General features: G+C 40.7%; 1 protein-coding gene across 1 annotated transcript in view; it reads left to right on the plus strand.

Moving 5' to 3' along the window:
• SLC25A24 (solute carrier family 25 member 24) overlaps window positions 1–25,159 on the plus strand; it is a 40,132-nt gene extending 14,973 nt beyond the window's left edge. Inside the window, exons 2-10 of the mRNA XM_084637566.1 lie at window positions 8,797–8,923; window positions 9,580–9,667; window positions 10,457–10,568; window positions 13,912–14,070; window positions 15,098–15,250; window positions 17,753–17,860; window positions 20,770–20,937; window positions 21,858–22,008; window positions 22,841–25,159. Of these exons, the coding sequence (XP_084493692.1) occupies window positions 8,797–8,923; window positions 9,580–9,667; window positions 10,457–10,568; window positions 13,912–14,070; window positions 15,098–15,250; window positions 17,753–17,860; window positions 20,770–20,937; window positions 21,858–22,008; window positions 22,841–23,019 (1,245 nt within the window). The 3' untranslated portion in view covers window positions 23,020–25,159. The remainder of the gene's footprint in view (window positions 1–8,796; window positions 8,924–9,579; window positions 9,668–10,456; window positions 10,569–13,911; window positions 14,071–15,097; window positions 15,251–17,752; window positions 17,861–20,769; window positions 20,938–21,857; window positions 22,009–22,840) is intronic.
• The last annotated feature ends 293 nt before the right edge of the window (window positions 25,160–25,452 follow it).

The raw sequence follows: 25,452 nt of genomic DNA on the forward strand, positions 1-25,452 counted from the left end.
CCTTTATCTGATGTTTGGTGTGCCAGAATGAAAATTGCTCACTGTATGTATATTGGCCTGCTACATGGCAATTAGCTTAGCCTAGAGAGCATATCAAATGGGTCAATGAGAATTTTGCCCCAGTATCTGAGGATAAATTGACCTATTATGTGTGTCAGCCTATCAAAAACCAGGTTATCTATATTTTCTTTTTAAAGCTTATGGTTGGGAAATCTTTTTCATGTGTAAATAATGATCAGTCATGCAGCTATCTGATTGGCACACTTTTCCACAATTCATCTAAATAAATGTTGTCTTTAAAAATTTCCTTTTATTATCATTATTTATAAAAATGATAGCATGTATATGTGTATAAATAACACACACCTCTATATTCTGGCATCATGAAAATAATTCAGTTATTGTTCTCGCACTCATGAGTGATTGCTCCTCTTATATGACAAATGAATTGACAAATTACAATAACTAGAAGCAAATTAGTTGATTATCACTGACACCAGATTTTCAAACAGTTGGTGTCACAAATAAAGTATGTGCTGTAAGACGTCCACCAGCAGGAAACTCAGAAATGTTGGCTTCAATCCAAAACTTTGTCTCAAAAATAATTTGTAGATTGTATAGTTTGAAAGAAGATTTTCATCCTAGGAACTTCCAGAATTCTAGGGTGAGCAAAATAGATGATCCTTCTTTTGGAACACACCTTCTCCTATCCCCCCACATCCCCCGACAAGCCCTTCCACCTCTGCCATGTCAAAATGATTTGGAGAGACTGGAACTGTGGCAAATGATTGTAAAGACAAAATTAGGGAGTCCACATTTATTACTTACTAGTGACTTCCATATAAAATGTGTTGAGTTTATAGGTAAAATTATGTTTTCTAATTTCAAGCCCTACAAACTCAACCAGAAATCTCTGTTCTCTTGGATTCTCTTGTTGTTCTCCAGTAATAGAGATTCTGTAATTGGAACTTAGTTAGCATTTTGTTGCAGCTATGAGCCAGAACAAAATCTTGCTCATTTTCCCATAGGGGTGGGTGTATGGGGGTGTATGTGTGTGTGTGTGGGGGGGTGCACACAAAAGTATGGAGTAGTAACTATTTATTTTAGTCAGTGAAACACTTGGAATATAAACATGTTTATTGGTTTAGACGGTGCCACTTCTAGATAGACAAGGTGGGCGAGGTGTAATATCTTTTATTGGATCAACTTCTGTTGATGAGAGAGACAAGCTTTTGCACTTACACAGAGCTCTTCTTCAGGCCAAGCTTGAACACTTGTTGGTCTAATAAAAGATAGTACCTCACCCACCTTGTCTCGCTAATATCCTGGGACCACCATGGCTACAAAAACACTGCATACCACTTCTAGATAGTCACATTTCTGACCAGAACTTCAGTGTAACAACCTCTTTCTATAAAGGACTAATCCAGAAATTAGACTTTTATCTCCTAGCTAAGAAAGTCAGTGACAGGAAATCTATTGATGAACTTCTGAGTGGTGTTATTAGAAATGACAGAATCTGGAAGGACCAACCACAGTGATAAGGGTGTTTGAGTGAGCTTGGCTTGGGTGTCCCTCATCAACCAGTTGTTGCTAAAAGGAATGAAGTTTTAGCCATAATCTATAGTGCGTTAAGAGCAGTAATATTGAAGTTGTATCTGCAGTCAGTTAAGAATAGTTGAGATAGTTTAAAAACTATACATTTTATTTTGCACTATGCACAATTTGCCATGCTAGAGGAAGGCATGTAAGTCACTTTTTATTTATTTCATAACTGAGGGTATGTCTACACTACGAAATTAGGTCGAATTTATAGAAGTCGGTTTTTTTGAAATCGGTTTTATATATTCGAGTGTGTGTGTCCCCACAGAAAATGCTCTAAGTGCATTAAGTGCATTAACTCGGCGGAGCGCTTCCACAGTACCGAGGCAAGCGTCGACTTCCGGAGCGTTGCACTGTGGGTAGCTATCCCACAGTTCCCGCAGTCTCCGCTGCCCATTGGAATTCTGGGTTGATATCCCAATGCCTGATGGGGCTAAAACATTGTCGCGGGTGGTTCTGGGTACATATCGTCAGGACCCCGTTCCCACCCTCCCTCCCCCCGTGAAAGCAAGGGCAGACAATCATTTCGCGCCTTTTTTGTCTGCTGCCAGCCAAAGATGTAAAGGATAGATGGAGTGGGTCAGAACAAGAAATAGACCAGATTTGTTTTGTACTCATTTTCCTCCTCCTCTGTCTAGATCACACTGCAGTCAGTCACAGAGAAGGCGCAGCGAGGTTAATCTAGCCATGTATCAATCAGAGGCCAGGCTAACCTCCTTGTTCCAATAACAACGATAACTTTGGTGCACCATTTCTTATTGGAACCCTCCGTGCAGTCCTGCCTGAAATACTCCTTGATGTACAGGCACACCCTTTGTTGATTTTAGCTCCCTGAAGCCAATCCTGTAAGCCGTGTCGTCAGTCGCCCCTCCCTCCGTCAGAGCAACGGCAGACAATCGTTCCGCGCCTTTTTTCTGTGCGGACGCCATACCAAGGCAAGCATGGAGGCCGCTGAGCTCATTTTGGCAATTAGGAGCACATCAACCACCACACGCATTATCCAGCAGTATATGCAGCACCAGAACATGGCAACGCGATACCGGGCGAGGAGGCGACGTCAGCGCGGTCCCGTGAGTGATCAGGACATGGACACAGATTTCTCTAAAAGCATGGGCCCTGCCAATGCATGCATCATGGTGCTAATGGGGCAGGTTCATGCTGTGGAACGCCGATTCTGGGCTCGGGAAACAAGCACAGACTGGTGGGACCACATAGTGTTGCAGGTCTGGGACGATTCCCAGTGGCTGCGAAACTTTCGCATGCGTAAGGGCACTTTCATGGAACTTTGTGACTTGCTTTCCCCTGCCCTGAAGCGCATGAATACCAGGATGAGAGCAGCCCTCACAGTTGAGAAGCGAGTGGCGATAGCCCTGTGGAAGCTTGCAACGCCAGACAGCTACCGGTCAGTTGGGAATCAATTTGGAGTGGGCAAATCTACTGTGGGGGCTGCTGTGATGCAAGTAGCTCACGCAATCAAAGATCTGCTGATATCAAGGGTAGTGACCCTGGGAAATGTGCAGGTCATAGTGGATGGCTTTGCTGCAATGGGATTCCCTAACTGTGGTGGGGCTATAGACGGAACCCATATCCCTATCTTGGCACCAGAGCACCAAGCCGGCGAGTACATAAACCGCAAGGGGTACTTTTCGATAGTGCTGCAAGCTCTGGTGGATCACAAGGGACGTTTCACCAACATCAACGTGGGATGGCCGGGAAAGGTGCATGATGCTCGCATCTTCAGGAACTCTGGTCTGTTTCAAAAGCTGCAGGAAGGGACTTTCTTCCCAGACCAGAAAATAACTGTTGGGGATGTTGAAATGCCTATATGTATCCTTGGGGACCCAGCCTACCCCTTAATGCCATGGCTCATGAAGCCGTACACAGGCAGCCTGGACAGTGGTCAGGAGCTGTTCAACTACAGGCTGAGCAAGTGCAGAATGGTGGTAGAATGTGCATTTGGACGTTTAAAGGCGCGCTGGCGCAGTTTACTGACTCGCTTAGACCTCAGCGAAACCAATATTCCCACTGTTATTACTGCTTGCTGTGTGCTCCACAATATCTGTGAGAGTAAGGGGGAGACGTTTATGGCGGGGTGGGAGATTGAGGCAAATTGCCTGGCTGCTGGTTACGCACAGCCAGACACCAGGATGGTTAGAAGAGCTCAGGAGGGCGCGGTACGCATCAGAGAAGCTTTGAAAAGCAGTTTCATGACTGGCCAGGCTACAGTGTTAAAGTTCTGTTTGTTTCTCCTTGATGAAACCCCCCGCCCCTTGGTTCACTCTACTTCCCTGTAAGCTAACCACCCTCCCCTCCTCCCTTTAATCACCGCTTGCAGAGGCAATAAAGTCATTGCTGCTTCACAGTCATGCATTCGTTATTCATTCATCACACAAATAGGGAGATGACTACCAAGGTATCCCAGGAGGGGTGGTGGAGGAGGGAAGGAAAATGCCACACAGCACTTTAAGCACAGCACTTTAAAAGTTTACAACTTTAAAATTTATTGAATGACAGCCTTCTTTTTTTTGGGCAATCCTCTGTGGTGGAGTGGCTGGTTGGCCGGAGGCCCCTCCACCGCGTTCTTGGGCGTCTGGGTGTGGAGGCTATGGAACTTGGGGAGGAGGGCGGTTGGTTACAGAGGGGCAGCAGTGGCAGTCTGTGCTCCAGCTGCCTTTGCTGCAGCTCAACCATACGCTGGAGCATTCTGGTTTGGTCCTGCAGCAGCCTCAGCATTGAATCCTGCCTCCTCTCATCACGCTGCCGCCACATTTGAGCTTCAGCCCTGTCTTCAGCCCGCCACTTACTCTCTTCAGCCCGCCACCTCTCCTCCCGGTCATTTTGTGCTTTCCTGCACTCTGACATTATTTGCCTCCACGCATTCGTCTGTGCTCTGTCAGTGTGGGAGGACAGCATGAGCTCGGAGAACATTTCATCGCGAGTGCGTTTTTTTTTTTTCTTTCTAAGCTTCACTAGCTTCTGGGAAGGAGAAGATCCTGTGATCATTGAAACACATGCAGCTGGTGGAGAAAAAAAAAGGGACAGCGGTATTTAAAAAGAGACATTTTATAAAACAGTCGCTACACTCTTTCAGGGTAAACCTTGCTGTTAACATTACATACATTGCACATGTGCTTTCGTTACAAGGTCGCATTTTGCCTCCTCCCACCGCGTGACTACCCCCTCAACCTTCCCCCCTCCCTGTGGCTAACAGCGGGGAACATTTCTGTTCAGCCACAGGCAAACAGCCCAGCAGGAATGGGCTATACTGAGTGTCCCTGAAGAAAAGCACCCTATTTCAACCAGGTGACCATGAATTATATCTCACTCTCCTGAGGATAACAGAGAGAGAGAGAGAACGGATTTTGGTTGAATGCCAGCAAACATACACTGCAATGCTTTGTTCTACAGTGATTCCCGAGTATGTGTTACTGGCCTGGAGTGATAAAAGTGTCCTACCATGAAGGACGAAATAAGGCTGCCCTCCCCAGAAACCTTTTGCAAAGGCTTTAGGACTACATCTAGGAGAACCGCAAATGCCAGGGCAAAGTAATCCTTTCACATGCTTGCTTTTAAACCATGTATAGCATTTTAAAAGGTACACTCACCAGAGGTCCCTTCTCCGCCTGCTGGGTCCAGGAGGCAGCCTTGGGTGGGTTCGGGGGGTACTGGCTCCAGGTCTAGGGTGAGAAACAGTTCCTGGCTGTCGGGAAAACCGGTTTCTCCGCTCGCTTGCTGTGAGCTATCTACAACCTCCTCCTCCTCATCATCATCTTCGTCCCCAAAACCTGCTTCCGTATTGCCTCCATCTCCATTGAAGGAGTCAAACAACACGGCTGGGGTAGTGGTGGCTGAACCCCCTAAAATGGCATGCAGCTCATCATAGAAGCGGCATGTTTGGGGCTCTGACCCAGAGCGGCTGTTCGCCTCTCTGGTTTTCTGGTAGGCTTGCCTCAGCTCCTTCAGTTTCACGCGGCACTGCTTCGGGTCCCTGTTATGGCCTCTGTCCTTCATGCCCTGGGAGATTTTCACAAAGGTTTTGGCATTTCGAAAACTGGAACGGAGTTCTGATAGCACGGATTCCTCTCCCCAAACAGCGATCAGATCCCGTACCTCCCGTTCGGTCCATGCTGGAGCTCTTTTGCGATTCTGGGACTCCATCATGGTCACCTGTGCTGATGAGCTCTGCATGGTCACCTGCAGCTTGCCACGCTGGCCAAACAGGAAATGAGATTCAAAAGTTCGCGGTTCTTTTCCTGTCTACCTGGCCAGTGCATCTGAGTTGAGAGTGCTGTCCAGAGCGGTCAGAATGGAGCACTCTGGGATAGCTCCCGGAGGCCAATACCATCGAATTGTGTCCACAGTACCCCAAATTCGAGCTGGGAACGTCGATTTAAGCGCTAATCCACTTGTCAGGGGTGGAGTAAGGAAATCGATTTTAAGAGCCCTTTAAGTCGAAATAAAGGGCTTCACTGTGTGGACGGGTGCAGGTTTAAATCGATTTAACGTTGCTAAATTCGACCTAAAGTCCTAGTGTAGACCAGGGCTGAGTGCCATGTGACCTTTCCCTTCTAAATATTTAGTCACAATTGTCTTATCTCATGAATTTTGTTCACAAGATCAAAAATGTTTAAAACTTCAAATATGAGCATACATTACTTTAGTGGAAGGGTTGGGGAAGAAGAAAGAGACATTTAACATACCAAGAAGTGTTAGAGATCTCCTCCTGACTTGTACACCCAGCACATGATAAATTTTTAGTTTTCTCTAAGCTCAGTAGATTCTTTGGCTGAATCTTGTTGGGCTACTCATTCTTGGAATGTGTTTTTTATTTCAGTAAGTTGTAACCGGTTACAGCAGAATGAGTACTTATTGCATATTGAGTGATCTTGTCTCCAAATCAAAGTAAGCAATTTTGGTTTCAGTAAAATGTCATCGTTCAGAATAGCCATACAAATTGTACTGAGATTGATTACCTACCTATATAAGTGCCAGAGGTGTGCAAGGTATTTTACGACAAGGCCTGCATAAGATCCTGTGGCTAATATAATTCATACAGATAACACATCATTAGTATATGAGTGGGTGGCTAAGGTAAGTAGAATGGAACTGATGGGGAAGTTCTTGGGAGACCATTTTTGTTTTAGTGTATGTAAATCCTGATTTGCAATTACTTGAGTTATGTTAGGTTCTTGGTTCATTTGTTTTATAATCCAGTCCTATTCAGGAGCAGGAGTGGCAATGGGGAGTGCCAGAGTGCAGACCAACAATAAATTGGCAGGGATGTTGTATTTATACAATGAGTACATTTGGATATAACTGGTTGTCACAGATCCTAGCAAGCAATTCTTCCTGGCCACCCACTAGAACCAGTGTGAGAGGAATCAAAAGCCTCTGTGCTTGGGCTCTCCTGGGGTGTATTAAGCTTCTGGAGCCTCAGCAGGCTGCAGCACTGGCTCCTCCCTGGGCCTTTCTATCACATTTCCTGGGTACTGACCCTCAGTCTGCTATCACTCCTCAGAAATGGGGCTCCTCAGCCCACCTGTCCTAGGCTCCCAGGATTAGTGCTGGCCTGTGAGATACCCCAGTTACTCAAACACACACGTCTCCAAGAGTTCTATCCCAAAGGTGTGAAATTTCTGGTTATAGTTTAACTCTCTTAGGGGCACACAGCGGTTGTCAAGCAGTCAACACACACAAACTATGCACAGAGTCTAACAACTTCATGTTCTTTTATGGTTAAAGTACAATAGAGTACAGATTATACAAACCACAAACACTAAACGCATGTCCCCACCTCAGTTTCCTCACCACTTCAGGGCATTCTTTGGGGCTGGATTGTAGTCCCTTGGGGCCATCTGGGTGCAGGAAAGCAGGTAGGGCTCCTTTGCCCTATGAGGCTCCTACATGCTGGGTGACCTCCTTCTCCTGGAGCCCATTACTCAGCTTCTGACCCCTTCTTTCTCTTGCCTCATGCTTCCTCTTCTTGTCTGACTCCCCTATTCCTGTGTATTTCTTTATTTTAACCTCTCTTGGTCACCTGATCTCTTTTGTTCCACTGCTTCTACCACCCCCACTATCTTTGGAGGTGTTAAGCTAAAACTGGATTTCTAAAACTTCAGCTACTTTTTATCATGACCTTTGTGAGTTTGAGTACTATTGTTAACCTTAAGTATTTCCCACTTTCCCGGTCTTGTGTGTATCTGCTACAGGCCCTATCAGCAATAGTGGATCCACATGCATATAGGCACTCATAATACAGCAGTTCTTCATAATACAGTTTCATAAATCAATCTGAATTCATAAGTTGTACAGATATAGCCCTGATTCATCACACTTGTATGAAAATATTTAAACTAAAAACATATTAATTTTTTTAGCAGAGATTTCAAATGTACCATGCGGTGCTTCAAAATATATTCTTCAAAATTCTGCTCTCAAATCAGTCTCTGATCCATCCAGTGCATCTCTAACTGTGTATTCTGTCTTATAGGAACTCTACATGAGTAGGGAGAGTGGAATATAGGCTTTCATATCCATCCTGAAGTATGAGAGCAGAACTTCACCTTAAATGCTATACTCTAATCAGTGATTCCCAAACTTTATTCATTCACATTCAACCTTCAAATTTTTTTTGTGAAGTCAACATCAAGCTCGTGTATCACAGTTTGGAACCTCCGCTCTAAGAGATTAGCATGCTATAACTCCCCATTTTTGTTACTTCTTTAGACACAAACAGGGCAAGGTGTTGAATGCAGACTAAATGTCTAGTAAGCAAGATCACAACTTGAATCCAGTTCATCCCTGTCTCAAAGATGTATTTCTAGTCTGTCGGAGTTGCAGATGCATAATTCATATAGGCTGTATTTAACCCTTGGCTAATTTCATAGGTAGAACTACATTTAAGAGTGTGTTTTATTTGTCTCAATGTGTCTTATCATTGCTTCCTAATGACTGTCTTACAGACAGTCATTTTAGTATAAAATGGAAGTAGCAATACTTTCCTACCCAGAATGAGTGGGTTGAGGTTCAATTGGGGGTCAGTTTTGGTGAGCGAGGAAAAGTGTTTCTTTCCCAAATTCTGCCAGTGTGAGATGCCTGTCACAGTTGATTGTGCAGATCTTAATATTACAAAGCACTTTTCTTTCATTCATTCTTTGATCAGTAATATTTCCTTAATTATTTTTCTCTCAACAGAAAATTTTTAAAACTGGAGATTCTAACAAGGATGGGCAGCTGGACTTCGAAGAATTTATGCAGTATCTTAAAGACCATGAGAAGAAAATGAAACTAGCCTTTAAGAGTCTGGACAAAAACAATGATGGTATGTCTTTATTTTCCCTGACCTTGAAAGAAAAATGTGTGGTACCAATTACTGAACTAGATTTCAGAATAATTCAGTATAAAATGGTTATTTCCCCAAAACATTCAAGGACCTAAATATATTGTTTGTAATGTAAATATTGTATGTAATAAATGGAGTATAAAGTTTGCTGAGAGGGAACTTGTATTGCTAATGTGGAACTTGTATCTTCTCCCATTAATTTCAATTGGAGTAGGAGCAGGCTCATAATTTTGATTGAGTATCCACATCATAGCCAAATGACTAATTATTCTCCTCCAGTTAACCCCCTTCAAGATGGTAGAACTAAGGAATTTTGCTCCGCAGCTGGAGGAGCTGTGAGGAGGTCTCTAGTTAGAAAATATATTTTCCCTCTTTGATAGAGGGAGACTGACTCACTAGGTGTTTGTGATGCACTTATGTATTACAAATATTGAGCAGATATAATCCAATTATATATCATTTAGGACTTCAGTGTAAAAGTGTATTAAATGGTCTGTGCTGCTTTGTTTGTACTAAATGATAGTTTAAAGACTTTCCAAATCTTTAAGTAGAACAAAGATCATTGTCATGTGAGTTTACATAACGAGATCTGAAGAAGCTTTTAACTTGTACATATTTTCTTTTAATGCTTTAAGGAAAAATTGAAGCATCAGAGATTGTAGAGTCTCTCAAGTTATTGGGTATAAATATTTCAGAACAACAGGCAGAAAAGATTCTACAAAGGTCAGAAACCATTCTTATTTCTAGTCAGTGTTTGTGAGTTTGTGTATTCTTCAAATGATTGTTCATAAACATGTTTACATAATTCCAGATCAGATGTAAAAGGATAATTTTTTAAATCAAAGATAACTATTTATTGGCAAAGTAAAACACTGTCTAATTTTTATTTTCATATGCATTTAAGACTGAATCTGAGTTATGCTAATATTTAGGTATCACACCTATCTGCATAACCAACAGTAGTTGGCCTCCAGTTTAAGAATAGAAACATGATCTATTTTCCTTTCTTAGTGAACTAAAGAGCCATGCATACCCTTCCAAAGGTGATAGTATAGTAGAATCCCTATTATACTAAGTATTTGAGTTCATAAAATTGAAAGATTCATAAAACAGAACATCTCAAATTTACAGTAGGTATGGTGCATAAGTTGTAGTATGGTGCACTGCATTGTTTTCTTGTCCTGCAGAGTATGATTTCCAGTTCATGGAAGGCATTGGAAATGTGAAGGGATGTCAACTTGTTCTTCATTAACGTGACTTTTGTTATGTCCACTTACCCTTCCCCCCACCTCAGTTGGGAAAAATGGTTCGTTTTACTGACCATTCATAAGATTGGTATCCACTGCTGTACATGGATTTTCACACTCTTGTGTGAGGACTGGTTTGCATGGGTTCACAGGACTTCAAGTCTGAAAAAGTTTGCAGGTAGAGTGACCAGATATTTTATTTATTTTTACTATTTTCCAGACATAATTTAATATTTTGCATACTTTTGTTTTGTTTTATTTTCAGCATCGATGCTGATGGGACAATGTCAGTGGACTGGAATGAATGGCGGGATCACTTTTTATTTAACCCAGCAACAGACATTGAGGAAATAATCCGTTATTGGAAACATTCTACTGTAAGTTCAGCTTGTATTTTAAAGGAGATCTATTTTATGTAGCTGTGTGTGTGTGAGAGAGAGAGAGATTATCCTGCATCTTTGACTCCTCACCTGGATTCTGCTTCCAAATCCATCTCTGCCAGAACTAATTTTAGAACTTCAAGCCTTCTGAGAGGCTTTAGACAGCTGGTATAGTTTGTTTTTTTTCCTCCCAGATGTGGTGTTCTTATCCCATCTTCCTGCCCCAAGTATCCTTGTGTGTGTATGAGTATTTAGTCCTGGATCAGTGAAAAGTCTAAGGTCCAGTATCTTGCCAACCATTAGGACTAGAAATAAGAATTTTGTCCCTTTGGAGAGGCCTCACAAAACAATGTCACACAATAGTAAATCCTTTTTCTAGTTACTATGTGCATTTTATAACGGACTGTTGCTTTCATGTGATCATACAAGTTGGAGAAGTATTTTAGCTGTTTCAAAATGTTGGTATTGTGTTAGCAGTTTCATTTAACTAGCAATTTTATCATAAAGTTCACAAAATTGCTATTTTAATGTAGACTCTAGATAAGTGTTTGCACACATACATGTGCATGCTCTCTCCAGAATTTTAAGTAAGAATAGAATACGTAATGGCAGGAAGTAATGCACTACATTTGTCTCAGCCTTGGTAAGTCCAATTCCTCAAGAGTTGAGATCTTATTTTATTAATAATTCTTTGATATGCAAGCAATGCGAAGTTATAGGTAACCCTCCAGTGAAATATTGCATGTGCACAGATAAATAATTTGACAGAATGAACTTTCCTGTAAATGATCAGGGTAAGACCACATGGCTAAAAACTGTAATTACTTTAAATATAATGAGATCATTTGAATCCTGAAGGATCTGTCAGCCTTTTCATGATAAAAACTTGCTTATAGGTGTTTACAGTTTTGGTTGATTTGCAGTACATAGTCCCAACCTGAGAATAATTTTATAGTTAAAAGTTGGAGGAGAATAGTCTTTGACCTTTATTAAGCTATGAAACTGTAAGAAGAAAACAACGATTCATAGTTTTCTATTTTAAAACCAGGCTAAACGTATATGCCTGCCCTGGTTGAATTCACAGTGGGAGTATCACATGGTTAATAACATCCAGCTATCCTCTTAGATGACTCGCCAAAAGAAAACATGAGGCAAATATATGAAATTGGATAGTTCTGAGTCTATACTATTTAGTGAAAAATGCCCAAGACTTTTTCTGTTTCTTAAATGCTGAAAATTACAAGTTCTTTTTCTGGTTATTATGGAACCTCCTCATCTAATCCTAAATATTCAGTTTAGAAGTGTTCCATAAGATCTACAATTGTTGCAGTTGGCCTACTGTGAGAACTTGGAACCAGTTACCACAGCAATACAGGGGGTGCCCTACGTAGCCAAAATGTTTGAAATCTTGTTTCAGTTTCTCATGGTAACAGCCTTTTGAAAACTCTTTTTATTTTAAAATTGAAGGCTCTTAGTTGTGATTGGACTCTGGTGAGCAGGAATCTAAATAGCATAGGAGTGTTGTGGGCTGGCTATTGTTGTAATGTTTATACAGTAAAATCCCAAAAGGTGACTTTAGCTTTTTCTTTTTCTTAGGCTTAGTTGTAAGGTGATATTAATGTCCAGTGCATATAAGGCCAAATTCTGGCAGGTGCTATTAATATAGGCACAAACTAGAACACCCAGTCAACATTTTCAAAAGTGACTGGTGATTTGGGGGGGCTCCATTTTGGGTGTCCAACTGGAAACCCCTTAAAGGGGCCAGATTTTCATGGCTGGTCTACACTTAAAAGTTAGCTTGGCTTAACTACATTGCTTAGGGCTGTGAAAAATTTCATGCCCTGTGCAATGTAATTAAGCCAACCCAAGCCCCGGTGTAGACATTGGTAGGTCGACAGAATTCGGTTGGAGAGGTGGATTTTCTACAGCAATGGAAGAACTCTTTCTGTTGCTGTAGTAAGTGTGTCTATGCTACAGTGGCACAGCTGTAGCTGTGCCGCTATAGTGTTTCTAGTGTAGGCATACTCTGAGTGTTGAGCACCCACCCTTTGGGAATCAGGCCCTTTTAAGAGGTCTCTAATTAGGCACCCAAAATCACTCATCACTTTCAAAAATGTATGTCTCAACATGCTAGGCACTATCCAGATGCAGAGAGAGAGTTCCTGCCCAGAAGAGCTTTTGCAGTCTAAATAAACAAGACAAAACGCTACATAGTGTACTATCTCCATTTTACAGATTGGGGGGGGGGGACTTGCGGCATTAAGAGTGGTAGCATCTAAAATTAAATTCAGCAACAGTATAAATATAACTCACTTTATTAAAGGAAAAAAATTAATCCTCCCACTCCCCAGCTACTTTGGCAGTAATTGCTTTCTCTTATTGGAAAGATTTTTCGCTCTCTCTTTTTAATGGCAAATGTAACTCTCATGGGAAACTGGATTTGTAGTATTAAATGGTGCAGTCCCTCTAATTTTTTATTATTACATATATGATATGATGAAAATGAAGGTGTGTATTTAAGTTTATTTATAAAAATCCATAGCCTTCTGTCATGGGAAACCTTACCCCTGTCGCCTTTGGTAATGTTCATTGTTGTTCAAGTTGAACAGTAAGTATTTTAAACTAAACACACATCTGGCAGGGAGATTTCAGACTTTCACAACTGAAGGATAGTCATCATGTCTCTTCAAAACAATCAGTAAAATTGTTGGTTGGAACAAGAAAGATCATAATGGATTAGTGAAATGAATCATATAATTAGGTGCTATATTAATTTATCAATAGAAAGCTATTTTCAAATGTGTGTGTCTGTAAAATACATGAATAAATTACCTTGAATGATTAATCTCTTGACAACATCTTTAAGAGATTATCAAACTAATCCGTAAAGGCTGCCTGGATGAAAGGTTAGTAGCATGTAAGCATTTTGGACTTGGACACTGTCTGGAAAGCTTTACTGAGCTTGACAAAATGTCTTCATTACAGCCATGCTCAAGAAAGGAGTTTGTCATAATTTTTAATGATGATGGTGCTGTCTTTGAAATGGTGGGTTTTGGGTGGTGGTGTTCTAAATACATTTAAAGGGAATAAAGGGTCACTTTTGATTTTTGTTGTATAGAATTGGTCTTACTTGAATTTATAACAATGGAATGAAATTACAGTATGTACATTACAGGTTATTGATGGCTATTTTTATGTCTTTAACGTAACTTTTTTATACACTGTCATTTGGTACGGTATCTATTTGTAGTCAAGCCTGTGTCAGAACTATCAGTAAAATCACTAAGTAGATGAAATAGGAAATATAGTCATTGCCCCTTTCTGCTTTGCATTGTGACAGGTGTTGGATATAGGAGATAGCTTGACTATCCCAGATGAATTCACAGAGGAAGAGAAAAAGTCTGGGCAGTGGTGGAGACAGCTGTTATCAGGAGGAGTGGCTGGTGCTGTTTCTCGAACAGGTACAGCACCACTAGATCGCCTTAAAGTCATGATGCAGGTGAGTTGCAACACTTAAGCAACTTTAAATTCTGGTAAATCACTTTTCCCATTTAGAATAATCTGGGCCATCTTGTGGCAGTTTTTTAGAGGAGTTCCAGCTGGCTGGGAGTTCTTGCAAACTAATAGCAGAATATATCATCTTACTTCTAGAGAGGCTCTCATTGTGCTTTTAAAACTGTTTCATAATTTGTATTGACTTAGGTCCTGATCTGCAAAGATAAACTACACCTAACTAGTCCTGTGGGCATAGTGGTTTGTAGGGTTAGGCCCTAATTTGTAGATATCTTTTGCACCCTGATGCTTACATGTTTGTTTTATGCATTTTGCTGCTTTTTTAAAGAATTCAAATGATGCATTTTTGTAAGGAGACTTGCTTTGTGGTGTGTTGTGGTACAGATATTATATTAAATATGTTCCCTTTTGATATCTAAAATGATTAATAAAAGGCGGATACTGAAAAATACATCTACCCTATCAAAATCAGTTGTGCTGGTATAAACTACAATAGTGTATTAAGATCAGCAATAAATTTCACACTTTTTACATGCTTTCCAGACATTTTTCAAAATCACAGGATTTTAAACAGTAGCTTGCTTTATGTTTTCTGAGTCTGCCATATAGAAAGTACTACTCAATCTAAAAAGCACATTATGTAGTGTTTCTATAGTATGCCTTTTAAGGAATATATTGCATTTCTCTTGATAATGAGCATTTATATTCCCTTTTGAGCCAGTAGCTAATTTGGAAGAAATATCACAAACGAAAGATTGGAATATTGTTATTATAGTGTTAGCTTTCAAGAAATACAACAGATAATGTTAATGATGTGAAAACAATCCTTAGTTTACAGTCATATTGCAGCATCTCAGATTGACTACAGCTATTCAGTTATGAGACCAGTAATTATACTGTCTGTCTTCTAGGGATTTTTGACTTAAGTATTTACTAAAACAGTTATCCTTTGTTGCTTAAAAATGAGTCCTATATTCAATCTAAGCATTTCTTTTTCTTACTGTGGTTAATAGGTTCATAGTTCAAAGTCAAATAAAATGAATATATCAAATGGCCTTAAGCAGATGGTGAAAGAAGGAGGCATCCGTTCCCTTTGGAGGGGAAATGGTGTGAATGTCATTAAAATCGCACCTGAAACAGCTGTTAAGTTCTGGGCATATGAACAGGTAATGTGTCACATCAAGGTGATGAACACTAAATACTGAAAAACAAACAGAATGCAAATGATGATGAAAATGTATATAATGGTTTTATTGATCACAGTTAAAATAGTCTTATGACTGGTTAATAAAATATTTGAGTAATGTGGATTATTACTGTTGTACTGTGAACAATGTAGGAAAGAAATCAAATTCACATCATATGAGTTTAAAGCTACCTACTTATCTATATAACTTTTTGTGGAGAGGTGCTCTAATTGTAAATACTTCAGTTGTACTTTCTAAATGGTAACCACATAAAAATCTAGCATGTTGTATTAGCCTAACACATACCCATGTACAGGATTTCTTTAAAGTCAAATGTCAATGTGCTGCAGTAAGATGCCCTCAGCATGGATTTCAGCATTATATTTACCTCTGAATCAGCTTTACACAACATATTAAAGGCCTGATCCTCCTTTGGAATAGAGATCTCCCTGCGGTCACAGTTTTAGTTTGAAATTCTAGAACACCCGGTGACTGATCTTTGCTTTCTCATCTGTGAAGATGGCAGAGTCTTGCTAGGGCCAGAAGTAAGAGCAAAGTAATGTACAATACATCAAAACTCTTCTATGCTGTAAACAAATAACCCCAAACCCAAAATCTGTTTTAAAAAATTATCCTTTGAGTATAGGATATCTGATTTACAACTTCTGATGAGAGGTTGTAGTTTGCTCTAATGTGCAGTTATTGCTTACCTCCCTCAGTACGTTACTTCTTACTTCAGCTTATCTGTAACTGATACTGCAGTCTAGTCTTTGTTCTGCCTGAGTAGTTGTATTTGGCTGCCTACAGCAAGTGATATGGTGCACATAAGGCCTAATTCTCCATTCCTTGGGTACCCATTCACTTAAGTTGGAGTTCTGGTTATGCAAGGAATGCGGGGTTCTCATCTGTTATAAAAGTGCAACCATATAGGTATTGAATGACCAAAACCCAACATTTCTGAGTTAGGGTTGCTTAGTGATATGCCATCCCATTGCAGAATGTTGAGTGAATCGAAACTGAAACTTCTGAAAACCCGGAAATGCAGAGTTAAGGCGTTCAACCTTTAAGTCTGCCCTCCTTCAGCAGTTCCCCAATTCATCCCATTAACACATGTACCGCGCCTCCTTTCCCTAATGCCTCCTTTCCTAGATACATTCATGGAGGATAGGTCTATCAGTGTTTATTAGCCAGGATGGGCAGGGATGGTGTCCCTAGCCTCTGTTTGCCAGAAGCTGGGAATGGGCAACAGGGGATGGATCACTTGATGATAACCTGTTCTGTTCATTCCCTTTGGGGCACCTGGCATTGGCTACTGTCGGAAGACAGGATACTGAGCTAAATGGACCTTTGGTCTGACCTAGTGTGGCAGTTCTTATGTTCTTAAGGATTCACATGTCTAATTCCACTTTGAGTATATTCCCCCCAAAATAAAACTGCCACTCATGACTCTCAAATGGTAGCACTACATCCGCTCAGTTCAAAATTCCTTTTGTGGTATGTGGGTGCTTGTGATTAACTTATCCTTAGTTATGTTAATTGAAGTATGACTTTGCAGCAGTCAAACAGAATGATCTCTGATTCATCCAGTGATTAGTAACGTTCAGTTTAACAGTACAGAGCAGCAGAAGGAAACTTTTTTTTAAGACAACCTGGGAACCTCTTTGTCAAATGACCCCAAATTTGAATCCCTAGCTCTACCCTGTGCCCTCATGAGAGACACCAGATTTTCAAACCAACCTGACTAACCATTCAAATTTCAGAGTACTTAGAAGACTTGAGCTTTAAAGCATATAAAATGGTGCGAATTAAAATCCTCTAGCTGCTTTTCTGTATTGGTACATGTGCGTAGTAAAAATGTGTATTTTCTTAAACACCATTGTCAGTTTGGGTCCCTCAAAGACTGTGTGCACGCAAAGCACTACCTTGGGTAAAACTTGAGAGATCGAGATCATTTTGACCCTCATCACATCAATAGCTTGATCTCTAGCTCTCCTCCCTCCCAACCCCCCCCAAACTTTTTTTTAAAAAGGCTGTTTTTTCTCAGGCTTGTATGTCCGGGCCCCCTGGCACAAATGATTCTAAATGTGGGTCCCTAATCCTACCCTGTACGCTCCTGAGGCATACCAAATTTCAAAGACTAATCAAGTCAATTTTAGAGGATTTAGAAAGGTTGACCTTTAAACCAATGTCTTGGGGCAAATTTAACTATAGTGGTGCTCCTCTGCCACTATAGTATGGGCAGAATTGATCCCACTCAGTGGGACCAAATGTAAAGGACTTTTACAGGCTGGAAGATCTATGTTTTTATAAATCATTACACACAGAATTGGAATGTAAATATTTTTAAGTTGTGTTAATTGGACATCTATAATGCAAACTTCATGGGAAAACCTCATGTCATATTTCTGCTTCTGCTGGGGGATTCTACCTGCCTCAGAAAGATGTGTGATATATTTGTCTTTATGTATTTTACCTACACAGTATAAGAAGCTATTTGCTAATGAAGATGGAAAGATAGGGACCGTTGAAAGATTTGTATCTGGTTCTTTGGCTGGGGCAACAGCACAAACCTCTATTTATCCTATGGAGGTAAGCAAGAGAGGACTGGTCTCCCATTGAAGTCAGTGCCAAAAATCCTGTTGACTTCACCAAGAGCAAGATAAGACTTTTTGTGGAAACATTAAAGGAGTTCTGCCGACATCACAACTTTCACTTGCATTCTGTAGATTTACTCCTTCAGAATCACACCATAATGCTACCTGACACTTTCTGGGATACAACACGGCATGTTCTATACTTAGAATTTCTGGTGTTTAGGGTTATGTGCGGTTTTTCTATTTTCTGAATTTTTTTTTAATTTAAATTATGTCATTTAAAAAAACAAACCCAAACCACCATGTGCATACATGTTGGGGGTTGTGTTCTTTCTCTTTTAAAATATTAGAAATTTGGTTGTCACAGATTGCATGCTAAGTCTCTAAGTCTGGAAATTATCTTTGTTCAGCAGAACATTTCAGTGTATATTTAAGTCCCATGAAGTAAAAGACTTAAGCATATGCTTAATGTTAAGTGTGTGCTTAAATACTTCCCTAAATGTGGCCCTGCCACTGGGACTGGTCCTCTAAGGGGCAGGCATCTAGCCCGACAGGCTTTGCTAAGGCAAACAAGCCAATCCAGATCCACCTGTGGATAGTTAATTGGATGAGCAGCTGTGTGGGGTAATTAATTAATAAAGGAACACTTGGTTTATAAATGGTTCTGAGGGTCAGGCAGGAGACGAGAACATAGAAAGGAAGCTCCTGGGAAGAGAACTCTTCAGAGGAGCTGGGTAGGAAGCTACGTGCAGTGGTAGCAGAGGCTCCTGGAGAGAGGAACAGTCCCCAAAACATAGAGAGACAGCTCCAGAGGGGAGAGACTACAAAGCTCTTGAGGCAGAGAGGCCTGGGAGATACCATGAGATCACAGGGGAGAGACTGCACAACTCCAGGCAAAGGAGAAGACTGGGAACTTAGGGGAGGAGAAGGCTTGTTTACACACTGTTTGGTGGTTGATTAAATAAACAAAATCCCTGAAGGGGCATTGCTCATTGTATAGAAGTATCACTGAACTCATTGAAAAACCACTAGGGGGAACTGAGGCAGAAATGTAACTGAAGTTCTACACCAGACCACCAGGGGAAACTCCTTTGGTGAGTACCTGCCATTACTGGGTCCAAGACCCTGGCATGGGGTGAGCAGGCCTTGCCTGCAACAGAACCAATATAGTTCTGCTGTGCAGAGTTGGGGTTAGATTTAGGTAGCCCGTGCAGATGAAGTTAAGCTACCTCTGTTGGATTTCCTTGCACTATGGGCAGGGTTGGCAGATTGATCTGCTCCTCTGTGGAGTCACTGCTATTATTCCTCCATTCAACAGGTAGCGGCCTGCAGAACAGTATTGCGACAATTTTTCCAGCCTCAAGAATAGAATAATAGCTCCAGAGTGACTATTTTTCATTCTGCAGCCTGGGTAGAAGATCCATTCCCTCTCCCTAAAAGATTAATTACTCTTGTAGCACACAGCATGGTTGCCCATGCTGTGTGCTGGGACCAGGATTTAGCAAGATTTGAAACTGATATAAATAGTGACTCACCCTGAACTCTTTCTGATAAGGAGTGTCCCTCTGTGGGGATAAAAAAAACAATGGCATTCTACACACTGTGGTGGAGTTTGTTTTTTTTAGTTAAGTCATTATTGTCCTTAGAAAATCAAGTCACAGCTGGTTGCTAAGCACATAGAATAAAGCAACCAAATGTTACAGTGTTGGTCCTTTTATATTCAAGTGGCGTACTACACAAGAATGGATGTGGAGGTATGTAGGCCCTGTTCTACAATAAGGCCTGGTCTATACTTAAAATTTAGATTGACATAGCTACATTGCTCAGGGGTGTAAAAATCTCACATCCCTGAGCGCCATAATGATGCTGATGTAACCCTGCTGTAGATGTGGCTAGGTCAGTGGAAGCCTTCTTCATTGACATAGCTACTGGTGCTCAGAGAGGTGGATTACTTACAATGACAGAAAAACGCTTCCATCTCTGTAGAGAGCGTCTGCACTGTGGCGCTGCAGTGGTATAACTACAGGTCTGTAGCTGTGCCGCTGTAGCACTCGTCACATAGAAAAGCCCTAAGATATTCTCATCTTCCTAACGGTGCCAGAGTATTGCAGTAAAGCTGGTTTTTACGGTGTTCCTGGCCAAGATTGTATGCTGACGTGCCAGATATCACATATGGGAGCCATCTCTTATGAGACTTCCAAGCAGGCCAAATTCCTGCTCAGGGAATTCCCTTGGCAGTTTCATTTGAACATGGTGTTCTTCGCTCCCTATTTTGCAATGCTGGTGTAAAGTCACAGGCACTGTTAAACAGCTGTTGTGTTGCATTTCAGTAGTGAGTGAAGTGATCCCTGTATATCCCTTAATTATCTCAAAAGGATGTCATGAGTCTTCTTTAATGTTTGTAATATGATTTGCAATCCTCAGTTGAAAAGCTTGATCCAATGAAGCCTTAGAAGGAATTAGTTCATGTTCCTGCATAGTCTTTGCTTTTTAAATGCTAATTTCGCATTTGTTCTTAGGCTAAGCACCAGCCCTAATGAAAGGCTCTAGATATCTTGTAATTTGTTTTTAAAAAATTGTCTCTCTTGAACATGAGAAGGGGAAAAAAGGCAAATCACAACTTTCATCTTACTCTGATTTTGACTAAAAAAATATACCCTGTTCCTTCACAACCATAAGCTTGTTAGGTGGACTATTCCTCTTACAAATGATAAAACTCTGAAAAAACTAATGCTAACCAAACCTTAACTCTCGTTGTTTATAAAGGAGACTTTAAGTAGCAAATGTAAAGAGGTTCACTTTTTGGAAATAGAAACTTATGAGTACGCAAAGATTTGTTGTGCCTATATGTAAGCTGGGTCGTGACCTGTCAAATAATTAATTCTACATTTCTTCTACCTTCAGGTCTTAAAGACCAGACTGGCAGTGGGTAAAACAGGACAATACTCTGGGATGTTTGACTGTGCTAGGAAGATTTTAAAAAGAGAAGGGTTGACAGCCTTTTACAAAGGTTATGTACCCAACATTCTGGGCATAATTCCTTATGCTGGTATAGACCTGGCTGTCTATGAGGTCAGTTTGTTTACTTGATGCATGTATTATTTCTTTAGACACACAAAAATGTAATCTGCCCTCTTCATTACCTTCTTAAAATATGTATCATTCACTCACATCTGTAACTAACTTGTAGTTATACTTGTTTGAGAATTTAAAAAATATCCGCTGTAGTATGCTCAGGGCTGGTTTTTCACATCTTTTTCCTTACTGTGTTACAGTATTGCCAACCCTATGATTCAAAAATCATGAGTCAGACCCACCAAAATCATGAGATTCCCCCAGAATCATGAGTGGTTTTTGTTTTAAATTTATATTGTGGTTTGGTCTGTCTGGATTTGTGATGATTTTGGCTCCCACTGTGGGAGCTCTCACACCCACATCTGCTCCTTCTGCAACTCCAGGGGTTCATTACCCCTTCTCTGAGGCCTGTGGGGACTCAGCAGCAATGGAGTCCTCTCCTCCTCCTTCCCAGGCCTGGTGTTGCAGGGAGGGAGATAGGAGGGGAGAGGAGCAGAGGAGTGATGCTATTGCTTAGAGGAAGGACACTGGGGAGGAGAGAGCAGAAGTATCCTGAGCTGCTGAGCTTTTTGTGTCCCTCTCCATTCCTGTGAGAACCACTTTGGCTCCTGAGGGGTGGGGAGAGAGCAAGCTCTGCTTGCTTCCTGCAGCAATCCTGAATCGCTGCCCTTCCCAGGAGGCAGGTGAGTGGAGAAGGCAGCCGATCGGGGGGTGAGAATGGGGGGCATATGCTTAAGTGTTTGTTGGATTGAGGCAGAGCACTCAACACATAGCAGGATCAAGCCCATGAATGCATTTGGAATATTTTTATGGAGGCAAAGGAGCATCTTAATATTGATAGCTATAAAGTCTGCTTAACCATCTAGTGTAAATTTTAATATACCTCTTATTCATATCCATTTATGTTTTCCTGACAGGCTTTGAAGACTGCTTGGCTAGATCATTATGCATCAGACTCTGCTAACCCTGGTGTCTTTGTGTTGCTCGGATGTGGTACTGTCTCCAGCACTTGTGGTCAGTTAGCCAGCTACCCTCTTGCTCTCATCAGAACTCGCATGCAGGCTCAAGGTGAGAATTGGGATTTGGGTTTGGGAAGAATATCTTTTAAAGGTATTTATAATTTGGAGAATGCTCCCTACTTAGTAGGCCGGTTTTTAAGGTGTCTAATACCATACTGACCTTGCCCATCTAAACTTTTGATTGGCTTTGTTGGTTGTTGACACAACCTTCATGTTACAGATTCCAGATTCTTTGTGTTTTTAATATTTATATTTTATAGATTTGTGTCAATCACCTTATGTATTTTAACCCATTTATGGAGTTCCCATCACAAACTATGCAAAGACCATATTGTAAAATCAAAGGACAAAGCTGAAATTAAAATAAATAAAGAAAGAAAGAAAGCACTAACCACCAGAGCAAATGCATGGCCAGAGGAGACCAAGGAATTTGGTGTAGAGGAAAGCTCTGTGACCTTCAAGGAAAATAAATCTACCACTGAAAAAGGGTCACTTTTACTAACTGTTGCAAATAAGTGAGTAGAAAGGTAGTAGAAGCTGCATGGAAGTGCAAGGTCTCAGACAGGAGAGGATAGATCAACAGGACAGATAGAACTTCCAGCATGTTGTTAAGGCAACCAGCAAGATATTCTTGTGGACCTTTCATGGGAGTGAGTTCCAAGGCCCACGTCTGCAGCTGAAAGAGACTTGCCCCAAACTTAGCAACTTAGAGCAGACCTTGCTGTGCTAGGAAATAGTATTGAGAAGAGACTGTACCAAGCCCATAGGGTTAGAGGTGATAAGTTGTGCATCTGTGTAGTGAGGAGCTTTATATGATTAGAATATTAACATCACTAGAACTGCTGAATGATGGAGATTGCTATCTTCCTTTTCTTTTCTAGCACTGTTGGAAGGAGCCCCACAGCTAAACATGGTTGGACTCTTTCAAAGGATAATTGCTAACGAAGGAATCCTAGGACTTTATAGGGGCATAGGCCCAAACTTCATGAAAGTGCTTCCGGCTGTCAGCATCAGCTATGTGGTTTATGAAAAAATGAAACAAAATTTGGGAATAGCATGAAAAGAAGGAAAAAGCTGATAAGCCTCTAGCCTTCTCAGGAATATTCAAACCAAAAGGATTTCTCAAATAAATGATTTGTTCTTGTTTGTAATTGGAGAACAGATCACTGTGCAAAGAAGCTGTGGTTTTGTTTTCTGCCCAAGTTGGAAGGAACTTCCTTAGTTTCTAAACCCCATCCCCAAACTGCTATCAATATAGTATGGATTTTAAAAATAAAAAAAACACAGCATCTTTAAATCAGCTACAAGTTAAAAGACTATCAGGAAACCACCTGTGGTTTAGCTCTTGGCTCTTTTTTTTTTTTTTTTTTTTTTTGTAATTACTGCTCTCTTAAATATGCATTAGATTGGGCTGAAGCCACATTTGGGAAAAGTGTTTACTGCATTGGTATTAAAACACGTAGATTTGTGTCACCATCTTGTACTCAAGCAATTCACAGCTATCCTTTTGCACTTACTATCTGTAAAGGCAATATTGATTTTTTGATAAACTGTTAAAATAAGTCCTGGGAAAACATTGCCTTAGAGGCAGGTAAGACTAGAACACCATATTAAACTTTGTCTCCTGATAGTTTTTCTTTCAGGATGACAAAATGTTTGGCTTTTATTCCTCTGTTTTTCCTCTAAAGAAATGAAAGTGCAAGGGGATGTTGTTCTATGACATCAGAATACCTCAAACTGAGTTAAATGCTACGTTTTTATGGTACAGTCACAATGACCTTCATAGCTCATTTCACTGGGCTGCTTTCCACTTAATTTATAAATGCTGGCAGCATTAGCCAAGATTGCCTTGGTTCTTAATGCAAGTTTTATAGGATCATAATAGCAACAGAAAAGAACTACTGGATCACTAAACTCCCTGTAAGCGCAGGTTACAGTTCCAGGATAAAGGAAGTATCTAATATAAAATTGATGCTGCATTAGGTCTTGGCTGTAATAATTGGAGTGTAGCAAAACAAGCGAGTTAGCAAAGGTCACACGGCTGATTATTGGGAGGCTTTTGAATGATTTTTCTCAGTGGGGTTTGGAATGCTGTCGTCCTCCTACTAGAGTCTGAGGACTCATTTGTTTCCCTTTCAGAATGGTTGCAGTTCAACAACATCCTTCTAGTTGTAATACTGGAGGGGTAGTTACTGTTGAAGTGTGGGGCACTCTCTCTCCCCACCTACCGAAGCTGAAGGGCTGAGAGCACTGGCTCAGGGAGTCAGACTGGGACCAGAAAATGAGATGAGGTTGCCAAGGGGCTAGGCAGGACACCACAATCAGAACATTGAAGTGGTACTTGGTTTTTATATTAATGTGGAAAAATACAAACAAAGCAGTCAAAGAGCCCAAGAACTCATTTTTGATAAGTCATTTATTTCACAGTTTCTCCCATATATGGGATGGATATTTTAATGTACAGACACTTCGTAAATGGCTTCCCCACTAAGGTATACTTCAGTTGCTTGCTGGCCTGAACGCTGGCACAATATAACTGTTTTTGTAGCGTTAATTTGCACTAATTCCATGGGTGGGCAGACAGAACAGACAGAATTTGGCCTTTTATGTAAGACACACACAAGGGGTAACCATTTTTCATTCTTGATCTTATAAATCCAGTGAGTTAATCTGGTGATACTATAAAATGGCAGCTTTCTTTGGGTTTACCTTTGTTAACCTGCCCTCTAGTTTATGCACTTCTTTTAAAAGCCAGAATCTATCGCTTTACAGCAGGTATTATGGTGCTTATGTACAATGTCTTTATGATCTGATTGTCCATGTTCTTTTTGTCTTTGCCAATCCCTTTGTACCTGCATATAATTCATGGGATCCAGTTTTGTTTTTCAATTATCCCTTTGACTGTAACAGATATATTCTTTATGCAATGTAAAGATGACCTAAGCAGCGCCTGTTGTGTAGCAGAGTCAGTCCATTTGGTTAATATTTTGTATAAGTGCCATTATGAGTGTTCAGTTGTGGTGGGGACACTTTCAACTGCCAAAGAACATGAGACCAGTTGAATTTTAACTTTTCACCATGTGCCTCTGACGGGATGTGTTCAAATTATGTATTCTTAGTCTATGTACTGAAAAAAGCTGATGATCACTTCTATAGATCTGTAAAACTACCAGTTTATAATAAATGTTTGTTTCCTAATCTGTCTGGGATGTATTATGTTTTTCATGGTTTGAAAGACAGATGTCCAAAAGTGACAATTCCCTTAACTCCAGAACGGTGTGTGTGCTTTAATGTCAAATGAAAGACAAAGCAGCTCTAGCCAAAAATTAGTACTGAAATCAGTGTACCCTGTACCCATTACAATGGTATTTGAACACCTATTTTAGCATTTAAAGGCTGTGTCCTGGCTACACTACAGAATCAACTGTCAGGAGTCCCAACTGAAGTATTAACACTGTTCCATCTTGCAATGTAGATGGGGAAAAAGCAAAGT

The sequence above is a fragment of the Lepidochelys olivacea genome, assembly GCF_965140295.1.
Source record: "Lepidochelys olivacea isolate rLepOli2 genome assembly, chromosome: 8".
Taxonomy (NCBI): Eukaryota; Metazoa; Chordata; order Testudines; family Cheloniidae; genus Lepidochelys; species Lepidochelys olivacea.